General features: G+C 39.1%; 1 protein-coding gene across 4 annotated transcripts; it reads right to left on the reverse strand.

Moving 5' to 3' along the window:
- Positions 1–6930: 6930 nt before the first annotated feature.
- On the reverse strand, positions 6931–12683 carry LOC122079348. 4 transcript variants are annotated; one of them, XM_042645736.1, is made up of 2 exons: positions 9862–12683; positions 6931–7752 (listed from the first exon to the last, which is right to left on the reverse strand). In XM_042645736.1, exons 1-2 carry the CDS (start codon positions 12434–12436, stop codon positions 7697–7699), a joined length of 2631 nt encoding a protein of 876 aa, XP_042501670.1. In that variant the 5' UTR covers positions 12437–12683; the 3' UTR covers positions 6931–7696. The 4 variants fall into 4 exon arrangements, with proteins under 4 accessions (XP_042501670.1, XP_042501673.1, XP_042501674.1 ...); XM_042645739.1 differs by having other exon boundaries at positions 6931–7759; positions 9862–12682; XM_042645740.1 differs by having other exon boundaries at positions 6931–7786; positions 9862–12682.
- Between the last annotated feature and the right edge of the window lie 753 nt (positions 12684–13436).

Below are 13436 nucleotides of genomic sequence, written 5' to 3' on the forward strand. Positions count from 1 at the left end.
AAAAAAAAAAAACATAATCATTCCAATACATGAGTCATTGAGAATTTCATCCTCCCATGGTTCATCATATATTCTCCCACATGTGAATTTTGTTAACCGTAAGTTCCTACCACGTGTTTTGTTGCACGTGAGACATCAACCACCTTAGTGGGAACATATAATAGTAGTAGACCTAGAATGAAGAACCACACACCCCACCCTCCTATTAACCTATTGGAATTCCTAAGATTCTAAGGTCTAAACCATAATTCTCCAAACCTGATTTTAGATACTTTTATCATTAATATGTCCTAAGATTCTAAAGCGTAAACCATGATTCTCCAAATCACATTTTTGAATACTTTTTTATAATTATATATACACATCACACAGCAATGAATGAATAGCAGGAAATCATCAACTGAAGGAATGATTGATAACCAAAGTAAACTATGGAAAAGAAACCAATCAATCAGGTCCAGCTAATAGGAGATTAATCGCGCAAAACTCACGAAACCCATCCTCATTTGTCATCAAATTGACCCGATTAAAGTAAATGAATGAATCATTAGGTAAAGTTTAGATACCGTTATGCGTGGACTAATCCCGTGATGTCGTCATTTAAAAACACTAACTAGAATAATTAAAGGGAAAAAAATGCTACATGGTCATGCGCCCCTACGCTCAGACATAGGATAGTGTGAAAAAGATTGCCCTACACCCTATGGTCACACACCCCTACGATCTTTCATTGGTCCGTGTGTTATCTTAGTTGCCACACAACCGGGTACTGATCCCTTTCCCATAATTAAAATCTAGGGTTTAACCTAAGTGAGAACACTATGAATGGTTTCTGTTATAATCTAACAACATAGATTAATAATGTTATTAGATCAAATAATAGGAAAGAATGGTAACAATGATTCAGTTCGTTGCCTATGAAAGGTAAGTCTTAACTGAATTAAAGAGGGGAAAAAAACAAAGAGTTAATCTTTTAGATAGAGAGAGAGATGGCAAAAGCCAAAAGGTACCTTAACCACTCCCACCCACATTGAGCTATGAGTATTGTCGCAAGAGATACAAACTGCTCCCGTGTCTGACGCTCACACATGGCTAATGCTAAATAGCCACTTTTAGCCACGTGTTAGCCAAGTGTCCCTATGGTGAAAATTCTCCCCTGATCACCATATTATGAAAAATAATCATACACCAGCTATTTGGTTCGTCTGATCGATCCAAAGTCCTACGTTAATTGCTTTGACTTATTGGTCAAAATTTAATTAGCATTTTGATGCTATCCTTTATTATGTTCTTTTTGATCATGGATCCATCAGATCAGGTGGGTCACAATCATCCGACAACGTAGAGTGATGGGGTTCACCTACACTATTAATTTAACGATAGGGTATATTATACTTCTATATATATATATATATATATATAGGGTTATAGGATCAGAATTGAATTGCTGATATGGGTGGGCCTCAAGATTCATGAGCCCAATAGGAAGGAAATATACAAATTACAAAGTGATGAGGTTGGGCTGGACCCCATTCACTATAACGATTCAATCCAATGCAATCCGTATCAACTTTGATTAGTTTGGGCCCACTTCCTCCCTTTCCATCTATGGCAGAAATCCGAATCATGGCTAATGATGTTGGGGGGGGGGGGAGAGAGAGAGAGAGAGAGGACTCAGGGACCACACCCCCTTCCCAAGGGCCAATCAATGGGCTTTCCAGGCCCAGTGGCCCACACGCTTATCCCATGTTCCTTTTTCAAGTTAAAGTAGCTCACGAGCCACCTCATTATGATATCACTCGAAATAATGTTCGTTTGTAATGTTGTATCTTTAAAACATAATGATGTCATCATCTAAATTTTAAATAGAAACCGGCTCATCTAATGAAGTCACTATGTACGGAACCGTGGTGGGGCTGGAGAAGTACCACAAAAAAGTAGCTTGTGATATACAATAAAATGACTCATCAATGACCCAACAAGAAATTTAGCCTTAACCGTTGGATTCCCTATAGTAGGCCCGGTCAGCAAGTCATTACCATAAATGGTCAAAGTTGAAGGCTGGTCAACAAATTTAATGGTCATAGATATTTCATCTTCTTGGGTTCTGAATTCTAGTTGTACTACATTAGCAGAGTTGGAAAAGGTACATAAGTAACATCCGGTGTAGTTTGCTGATTGTTGATTCAAACTCTAAAGGTGTCGTGTGTTAACAGACGTTTTCGATCAATTCGAATCTTATCACAACTGACTTGTTATACAAGTTAAGTGTAATTACATATAATTAGGGTTTACTTTAGACCTGAATTCTAAAACTGAGCAGGTTCTAGGGGTTTCTTGTAAAACTTTAGTGGTTAGGATGAATGGTAGGGGTATAGTATATAGGGTCAGGGTTTTGGTTAAATGATTATAATGCAATACCGTCCTTGGCTAACTTATATGTCTTTGGTGGGACCCACTTTCCAATTAGGTCAATAGTCAGTACATGATTACATAAATGGGGTCTTTGGGTTTTGTTATAAAGTAGACAAGTAGGTGGAGGTGTGGGATCCATCGTACGTCCTAGAGAGAGCGACTATTTCAGAAGTATTAGATGGAACGTGCATCGAGTAGGGTCTAGCGAAATAGCACATTACCACTACTTTACTAGTAGCTTATTGGTAATATAATGCTACACTACTGTTATTTTGAAATACTTTTAAGGCAAAATGATGGTCACATTGTCGGTTTTATGTTTCCACTCACACCCTCTCTTTCTTGAAGGACGTAAATGGATCAAATTCAAATCTAATATAATACTAGATATTAAGTATATAATTTTTAAAAATCGATTTTTTGAATATAGATTTTTCTAACCAGATATGAAATTATGAATACGAATTAGATGTCAATGTTTGACTATTTATTTCAATCTCTGGCGGAGATTGGAGATCGTGAGTTCTAAGAAAATAGGACACAGAGGATGAAAATTTGAGAAAACGTGATTTTGAAGGGTTAAATTCATTACTTCACTAGGGTTGATGTTGAAGTGTCATATATGAATTTATATAAATGACCTCATGAATCTTTTTTATTAAATTTTTTTTAATTATTTATAATATATTCTGAATTGATGTGAGTATTCCAGCATTATAAACTATTATTTAATTATATTTTTATAAACAAATCTAAATGGATTGAATAATATTGAGCAAAAAATTGAAATATTCATATTTGGATAGTTTCGAAAATTGATTTTTCGGATATAGATTCCCTTAAATAGATACAAACAAGAATTGAATAATGTTTTTGGAATATCTATTTACATCTCTAGTTCTTCTTTTCTCTCCTCCCTAACATGTGGGTTGCTCTACATGCGAATCATGCATCCTCCTTCTTCTTCGTTCCCATTGGCTTGGCATGGATGATTCTATTCTACACAACCAACATAGCGATCCCGTGCCTTACTTTTAATATTAATAAACGAAGCTACGTCATGTGTTTAGTGACAAGGCACGTGATTCACAGCTTATGGGAGGTTAATCAGTCTATTAATTAATTGATTTGTAGGTTATATAAGGAAGAATTAAGTTGGGAATTGGGACCATTTATGTTTTGTTTCCTCCTAATAATTCTTTATTTTTTTAAAGGAAAAATCCTTTTGCCTTTAATAATTATAGCTTTCAACATTCTCGTATTAGTCTCTAGATCTCAAGACTCTCAACCATATATTACTACCATTGGCCCATTTGGACCAACCAATTTATGGGTTGGAGAGGGTGATAGAAAAAGGGGACCTTTTTCTCAGAGAGAGAGAGAGAGAGAGAGAGAGAGAGAGAGACTTTTGAGGCACTTTATACGGAAATAAAGTCAGGTAATGGCCTTAATTTAGGGTGGAGGGTCCATAAATTAGTGTAGCACGTGAAGGAACAGTGGACGTAGAGAATAGTAGCACCAAATGGTATTTTTTTTCTCATATGAGCGAGAGAGAGAGAGAGAGAGAGAGAGAGAGAGAGGGAGAGATTTGGTCAGTTGGCTGACTGAAACAGATGAGAGAGATTGGTTTCACTAACTATGAAGTAACTAAAGAAATCTATACAGATAAAATGGTCTAAATAAGATTAATAATAATAATAATCAGTTTGAAGTGATTGTTTAATGAAGAAAAAATGATAATATGATCTACCCACCACTCATCATGGAGAAACAAGAAAGGGAGATGTGGTTGAAACCAGGTTGACCTGATCCAACCAGTTCTTTGACTAGATGTTCTGTCTGGTTCTTAAGTTTTTTATTAACTGCTAAATTATTATCCTGTGTGATCTAATACTGGATTGGAAGTAGTGGGATATGAAGAAGAACAAGTAGAAAGGTGTCTTTGGATCTTTGCTGACTTTTCATTCCAACCCATCTTCACAGTCCAATGCTTCTAGAAAGGAAACATCTTGAGAAAGATCTGGATCCAGTTCTGTATACGAAGCTTCTTGGGACAGTCATGGGATCAAGCTTTGTTTGAGTTTGATGGGTTGATATTTGATGTTTCAGCTTTAGCTTCACCTAAGGATGTGCTTCTCAAGTGACTCACTCCATGTTTAAGGGTTTTTTTAAGCCTATGGAAGTCCAAAATATGATCTCAAAACTCCCCATTTCCTAAACAGTAGGACCCATTTTTTTTGGTGGAACTGACCCACTAAGCATATGACAACTGTCCACTTTTCGCGTTTTAGGTATATGAATATGACATAAGAAAGCTCCCTTATTTCAAATTTTTTTTTGTCCCTTTTCAAATAATCTTAAGTCATATTAAGCTGCGATGTTTATCAAGAAATTATTTTTCTCGAATGAAACAACACTTCTCATCCTCATTTATCATTTCTTTTTTTATCGAGTTTTCCTTAAACCATGGTGGTGAAAGAAGAATTTTTTTTATTTTCTGTTTCTATTTCTCTCTTTGTTTTCCACACTTTATGGATGGACTGTAGAAAGGTGGTGGGATGGGGCAGTTTTACTAGGGGATTAGTAACTCAAAAATAAAACTATGAATATGGTAGTGGAAATACAAGTTAATTGCCAGACCTGCCAACCCTGGTGTTGGCATCTTAAGCTACCTAATTCCCCAAATTACACACCCACCATGCACTGGTTTTGCAATTTATGTTTGCTAAATTAGGAAATTTAGACCTTAATTTCACAAAATAAATTAGGAGGACTATGCATATCAAACCAAATTGTGAAATGAGTAACTATGGTTTGTTTATGAATGCACCTAACAAATCACTGAAATTATTGGAAGAATTCCTTCAAAAATGCCGACAAGCTATTAATCCGTTTCGTGAATTATGAAGCTAAATCTGGTAATTCGTCGATATCAATTCATCAAGAAGGTTTGGTAAATTGCAAATTGAGCTAAACTGCAATGTAGGGTAGGTATGGTTTGTGTACTTGCATTTCTTCCATGAATAACTTTATTTGGAAAGGTTGGGGGGGTCTTTGAATGCCCATATCATGAATAGATTGCATTGTTGTTAAAATTAATTAGCTTTGAAATTTTTGTGGAACCAATTTGTTCTTGCTGTCTGTTTTTCTTTCCACATTTAATTTTTTAGATTTGGTGATTGACAAGAATCAATAAATTCTAAGTCGGGTATTTTACATCATGCTCATAGCTATCAGCATTGATCTTCTCTCGTCTCTGTAAAAAAATTTCTTTCCATTTGGACAGAAATGCTTCAAATACTATCATGAAGGGGAAGGGAAGCATATAAAGTTGTCGATAACTTGAGGGGTTGTAGATGTCATTAACCCTTTTTCGCGAAGGATGTTCCGGAGAACTAAAAATTTGGTGAACTAGTTACACTAAACCTAGCAAAAAAAGGAGAGGTCAAATTACATTATTTTCCTCCTCTCAGTGTGTGAGGCTTCAAATTAAAAGAAATTAAAGGAAGTTTTGTGGTAGGAAGAAGAGGGAGAGTAGGGAAAAGGAAAGGTGAATTAGGAAGCATTGAAAGGGGGAAGATTCTTGTAGAAAGATATTGTCATCCTATACTAATCATTATATCTCCTTGGCCCTTTTACAAAAACCAAGAGGGGAGTGAAGCACACATACGAGTGAAAAAGTCTCTCCCCCAAAAGAGAAGAGGGAAAGAGAGAGGTCCCCTCCCCCACCCCCCAGCCCCCAAAGTTGGTGAGCAGTCAGCATTACTAAGCCCTGCCGACAGCAACTGTCTCTCCCACAAATGAGTATCAATAAGTTACCATTACAAAGCTAAATTACAATAATAATACACTACTACTATTCATTCATTGTACACACTTCTCATCAAAAGTAAGAGAAGCACTTGATTTTTCACCTTTTACCCCTACACCCATTTGGTATATTTTTGTTCTCTCACTTTTTACTGTTATTACTGTTTATGTGGGTAGTTCAGAGAATCTGTAATCCATCAAAGCAAACGTCCATGGTACAGAGAGAGAGAGGAAAAGGGGATGAGTGAGAGTTCAAAGTTCAGCCTTTCTTGTGTTCCCATCATAAGAGGAAATGATGGGTATGGTCTCATAAAAAATCAAGTACGATTACCATTCAAACATGCAAGAAAAAGGACAAGAGGTATCATTCATTGGAAACATTGCTTTAGTAGGGGGAATTGGAAATGAAGAGCCCATATTATATGCTCGCATTGAGTGTAATTCCCATCTTCGAAAGGATTGTACATTATTATTATTATTATTATTTTTTTTTTGTCACCTATTGCACTTTCCATTTATTTATTTCTTCCCAATTTTCTGTCATGGATAGTGAAAACATGTCTGGGTTCTCAAGGAAAAATCAAAACATCTCACACCCAATAGTTTTTTCTTTCAGAATTACATTTGCCCATACTGAATTGCCACACTTGACAAAAGAAGAACAAAGGAAAAAAAAAATAATAATAAACAAAAGAAAAGAGGAGGTATATCAAGGAGTTTATTACAATTTCTTATTTCTGAAACAAATAAGAAATAAAAGAAAGAAAATCAAATTACCCAGATGGGCAAGTTTGTCTGTGAGAATTTAAACATACTGGTCCATGGGTATACAATACATGCATGGATACATATGCAGTGAATTTAGATCATAGCAGAAGGAAGCATGGTTCTAAACTCTAGCAGCCATGACCCTGCGAATCAGCTCAGATTTGTTGCAGGATCGCTATCGGGGCATCTTCCTGCTCCCAGATGCCGACAGACCTCCTTCCTTCAGGTCCTCTCAAGACCTTTCAACAATCATGACCATGTTCATGGACAACACCACCACAATCCCAATTTTTTAACATTGAGAACAAAAGTTGAAAGGGCCCAGCCTAAAGGCCGAGATTACGAGCTTTGGAATGTTTAAAAGATAAGTCACCCAAAGAAGGACCCCCTGAGTTCCACTTTTTCTTTGACCACGACAAACAAAAGCTCAGAGATGGACGTCCACTGCCTTCATGGTGGGGTTCCACTCCCTCAATACAGATACCTCAGGAGATATGAATAAGATAGAACAGGTAATATGGTTCCTTTGGCAACAAAGATCTGTTCTCGGATCCTTCCAAGGTTGACCACAAAGTGACAAGTTCGGTTTGCCATACACCCAACCAGCTCTAGCAAGATAACCCTTCTGAAAAGAGACTCAAGACTTCACATTGTCCATATCAAGACCAATCTATAGTGTCTGTTGGCAACTTCTTTCTCAAGCTTACTCAACAATTCCCACACATAAACCATGTCTCTCATGTTGGCCTCTCCAGTCCCCTGATATCTGTCACTTGACTCTATCATCAAAAAGCTTCACATATATATATATATATATATTAACAAAATATTCCATAACATCCTTCAGCAGTATAAAACAGGTTATCATTCTGCCGCCTTGCAGAGCAGATTTGCTACAGATTACCCATAAAAAAATATATATAAAATAAATAAATAGAGAGAGAGAAAGAAAGAAAGAAAGAAACCCATCATATTGCAGTCATGAAACAGTGAACTTTTAAAGGGTTTGGATTACCTTATTATTATTACTGATCACCCAAAAATATCCTACTAAGTATGCACATTGCAAATTGAAAAGAAAGTGAAAGTCCAGCAGATCAGCTTCAACAATAAAAGAAAAAAAGATAGAAAAAGAAGTGCAATTTCAAATATTTTTATGGGAAAAAAATTTCAGATATCAATAGAAACGAAATTTGAATCATGAGAGTTCAGAATAGACTATTTCAGATATCAATAGAAACAAAATTTGAAATATGAGAGTTCAGAATAGACCAAACTGAGCATTAGATGCGACTTCAATTTGGGGTCTTTAGACAACTGTGAGTGGATCCTGGACAAATATGGTAAGATGACCTACCAAATAAAGAAGCAGCAACCTTGCCTGGTGAGGAAGCTCACTAGATCATAAGGAGATACTATGGTCCGTTCAAGTACTAGCCTTGGTCATTGGTACTGAACCTGAATTTGTGAGCCCACCCCTATTTGTTTTATGTAAGAAAACAACTCAGTTTGCTAAATAAGGAATGACAGGAAGAAACAGCAAAAGTTCGTAAGATCAAAAAGTTGAACATGGGTTACTCTTTGATAAATCCCATTCATCATTCTTCACATGTTTCTGAATTTGCCACAAATAGGTGAAAATGCACACCTGAAACACTACGGATATGATCAACTGTCCCTCTTATATACAGTTGAAAGATTCTTGGTATATTAGAATGATCATGTGGCTGTCATCGATCATGTGTCAGTCAGATGACAGCCAGACTAAGGAGAGAAGAATGTTGTTCACATAAACATCTGTAAGCACAGAAGAACTAGATGGCTAATTTCCTAGATAAATCCGCAAACTCATCAAACTAAAATATGAGACCCAGATACTTCAAAATTAGATCCCAGCCCATGGCTGGCATTCATTTTGACAATAATAATAACAACAATAATAATATTAATAATGATGATGATGATGATAATAAACTTTCCTGAGAAATACCACAGTACCCTGGAAACACCAAGAAGGCAAATCTTTCAAGAACTACACAGAAATATGTCAACAATATCTATAAAAGATTGTCCAAAAGTTGAAAGCCCTATCAGCCTTCTTTCTGCAATATATCTGGTCTTGACAAATCTATCTCACTGGTTGAGCCTAGCTTGAATCTCTACAAGAATCTTAGCCCATCCAAAATGCCTCTTAAGGAACTTCAGTAGTATCTGTCAACAATCCAGCTTCTACTCTAGTCGGTGAATGCCAATCTTTTGAAAGATGGCCAAAGCCAAAGAAACTCTTTCCAGCTTAGCTCTATAAGATGAAAATACACATTCATTCCAAAGAAAGACAACTACTACTTAACATTCACATGATCAATGGTCAATCCTCAGCTAAGGTTGTCATGTACAGAAAACAGAATAAGAATGATAGATCATATTAAACCACATTTTCAAAACTTCAACCAGAAACAGAAAGAGAAAACCTCCTCTTCATAAATATTATTTTTTCCAATTACCCTAGGAACCAAAATGTTACAACATTTTTTCCTGTTCTGTTCCTCCACCGATGTATCTTATAAACAAGGAGAGTTTCTTCTTTTCTGCAAACCCAATAACCCAAAACCATTGCTAGGGCAGGAGACTGCTGATTCGTTTGAATCACAAGGCATGTGTAGCAGTGATAATACATAATTCAATTTCTTCCACCCACCCTACTTTCCCAAAATCTTCTATCGAAAAGGGTAAGTAACAACAAGGAAAAAAGAAAAGACTAGCAGAAAGAATTCAATAAATCCTACAATTGAGAATTCTACAATGTAAAACAAAAATGTTACACAGAGGATGGATCAACAAAGACCTCATTGAGCACATCATCCTCACCATTTGCTGCAGCGAACAGCTCGACATCCTTGTCCTCCTCATCAGAAAACTCTCGCCTTTCAAGCTTTGAATGGGCTGCAATGAATATCATCTTCTGAGCCCTCTCCATACCTAGCCTTGAGTGCCCATGGGAGCATACCCACCTCAAGAATGACCAGTTGCACTTGAAACCGCAAGATGTTGCATGGAGGAAAATGAGCCTCACTGCGACTTTCCCTAATGACTTGAATTCGCTGAGGCATGTTTCCCACACCAATCTACTGCTCTGCGGATTTGCAATTTTCATCTTCCCCGTCGTGGGGTCTTGCTGTTTAACCTGGACAGCCTGTGCATACAGGGGGTCAAGACCTTCTGACCTCCACTTCATGAGCTCCATCAGTGCAATATGGGCCTCCTCCCTGGATACTAACCTGGTTATGAGCTTGTCCACATCCTTCTCCTGCTCAGGTGTCAAGCACTTGAAGGGTGGGAGGTACTTTCCACTTGTGTCCTTTACCAAGTAGAGAGGGTCAAGTATGAAAGCAGCTGACCAAGCTGGATGGTAGTTTTTCTTGAACCTCTTTTCGATTAACTTCTCAACGGGTCCTTCTGCAATGTTGAATTTGGCACACCATTCCTTCAGTTTTGTCCTCAGCTCCTTCCAAAGAGGAAGGCATTGTCCGACCAACGGTCTCTCTGCCTCAATCTCCTGAGCCATCCCTCTGATCAGCTTCACAAGGGCGTAAACTGCCTCTAAATCACTCCAAAACCCCAAGTCCTCAATAATATCGGCCACCTCCCTCGCAACTGGGTCGTCCACGCATGCAATTTTATACGACTCATCCATCACAACCGACTGAAGTGCCCTGGCTGAACTCATAATGTCCTCCAACATGGCATACACAGAAGCGTAGTTCTTAGTATTCTCAAACTCAGGTGGGGGTACCCGAAGCAAACCAGCGTGTTCAAGCTCCTGCAATTGGTACTTCTGGAAGCTGTTACGAACTTGAGACTGGGAATTGAAAAAATTTGCAAGCTTTAGGCAGTTAAGAGTAACATTCTTGAACAGTGGTAGTTCTCTGCTGAAGTCTTTGATAAGGCCAATAAACCCCTGAAGCTGGCAAGAAAGGTTAACCATCCAATGGTTCTGATTCTCCAAATTCCTCAATGCCTTGGCCTTGAACTTGTCAGCAACGATCCCCACACAACGTTGCATAACACTCCCACATATGCCCGTGATCGTCTCCCACAGAATCTCTTCGGCATACTTGGACGGAACAAGGCCACTAGTAAATACCGCCTTTCTATACACGCTGGTTCCATTGGGAAGGTTCACCGTTAAATTCACCAAGTTTTCTCCACTAACAAATCCTGACTGCTTCGGTTTCCATCCATCAGAGGCAACTTGGAAGAACATCGCATCCCTAATCCTGGCATCTGACTCGTTCTTGGCTTCTTCGAACTTGGTATCCAACCTCGAACCCGCAAACTCCTTGCGAGAGACTGCAGGCAGACCCACCTGGTTAAGGAACGCTCGGAACTTGGGGTGCTCGATACTTGAGATGGAGACGGCACCACAGGACTCATAGAGCCAATCGGCGAGGAGGTTCAGAGCTGAGTCAATTTGGTTCTTGCTAAGGGTCGGGCATGGGGAGTTCTTGGGACTCTTGAGCTTCTTCACGCTATCCTCAAGCATGGCGAGAGCACCTAAGTCTTCCTTCCCACCCGACAACATCAAATGCTGCTGCTGAGGTGGAGGCAAAGACGCTGCAGAACTCGTAGTAGCAACCACTGCAGGGGAGGAGTAACCGAGGTCGGAGCACAAGCGGGAAGGGTCGACCATGGCGAGTGGTGGGACCTGGTAGGAGGAAGTCCCGCTGCCACCGCCACTACCACCACCGCCAGCGGCGGCGGAAGATGCACTACGTTTGCGGTGGTTGGGATAGTGGTGGTGAGATTGGGGAGGGTGAGACGATGAAGGGGAGGCGAGGGTAGTGATGGGAGGAGGTGAAACCGAGGATATGGGTTTGGGAATGGAACTGAAATTGGGGCAAGTACCCCTCTTGAGATGTTCTGAAGCAGTGCGAGATGGGTTCGAAGCAGAGAACACAGCATCGCACAGAGAGCAGCGGAGCTTGACGGCCTTGGGTAGGCCAGTATCGGAATTGTGAACCAGTATGGGCTCCAGGTGTGCCCAGTACCAAGCCCCTTTGCCCTTTATGGCTTTGGTCCTCACCGTCACCAACCCCTCATAGCGCTTGTGGACCGCCTTCGCCGTGAGGTCTTCTTGCGAGACTGGAACCGAGGACTCTAACGGAGCAGTATTGGCAGTAGTCGCCATTGTTGATACTTCCCAGCAGAACCCAGTGACGGCGGAAACAAAATAAATAATAATGAATAATACTAAAACGAGGTCCAGTTCAGTTACAGACAAAGATGAAGAAAAAGAAGAGAAGGTGAGAGCGGAAGAAGAAGAAGAAAAAACCCCTGAGAACACTTCTGGTGTTGTTATTAGTCTTCTTCCATCATCCTCCTCATCGTCATCGGAACTTTGAACGCTAACATCAACTCGGCGACGACGACTCTTTCCTTGCATTTAGGAGGGAGAAGCCGCCGGCAGTTGCTGATATTCACTTCTGTGCCGGTTTTCCATGCCGGAAACCGGCGATCTGGAGAAAAGATTGCAACTTTTGGACTCTGCTACTTGTTTTATTGGTGGGTCTTTTAGCTGTTTGTGGAGTTGTTTAGCTGCAGTTGCTCTGGGAGAGGAGTGTAGAGAAAAGAAGAGAGAGAGACAGAGACAGACAGAAAGAGAGAGAGAGAGAAATAAAAGGGAAGTTGAAAAAACGAAACACTTCGAAACAACCGAGTGAGAGAGAGAGAAAAACATTTCTCTCTCTCTCTCTCTCTCTCTCTCCTGATTTCTTATGTTCCTTTCTCTCTCTTGCACTGTTTTTTATTGGAACTTTTTTTTTTATATTTTATTTAATTTTGGGGTTTTTCTTTTTTCTCTTACAAACTAATTTTTCTTTTTCTTTCTCCCTTGTTGTTCATGTGGGTTATTCACATGAGTACAATGAGGGCAACAAGGGAATTTAATAAGACTTAAGTTTTTTTTTTTTCCAGTCTTTGGACAAGGGTTGACCAACTCAGACAACCCAATGCCCTGAAAAGTTTATCAGATGTTTGCGCAATAAGGTAAGGCAGATGGCGGCCCTCTCTCTCTAGAGAGAAACTCTTTCTCTCGCCATATGAGAGTGGAGAGCAAAGCTGGGTTATCTTGGAATGTAGACTCTGGACTAAACCAAGTATTGGCTTTTACAAGTGAACTAATTGGATGGTGCAAGTCCATATAGCCTGGTCCACAAAGACATATGGATGCTGAATCAATAGAAGTTGTTTTTTACCATATTGGTTATTAATGGAGCATATAATAGTCAAAACAATATTTTGAATCTCAGTGCAAGAGTAAAACATTGATATGATCTTCATCTTCATTGCACCTCTTGTAAGAAAGTCTCAATGAGATCCCAAGTCTTAATGGTCAGTGTTTTTCAACCATTGGAAGAGGGTGGGGGTAGAAATGTAATTATAAA

This window comes from Macadamia integrifolia, chromosome 5 (assembly GCF_013358625.1).
Source record: "Macadamia integrifolia cultivar HAES 741 chromosome 5, SCU_Mint_v3, whole genome shotgun sequence".
In the NCBI taxonomy this organism is placed as follows: Eukaryota; Viridiplantae; Streptophyta; class Magnoliopsida; order Proteales; family Proteaceae; genus Macadamia; species Macadamia integrifolia.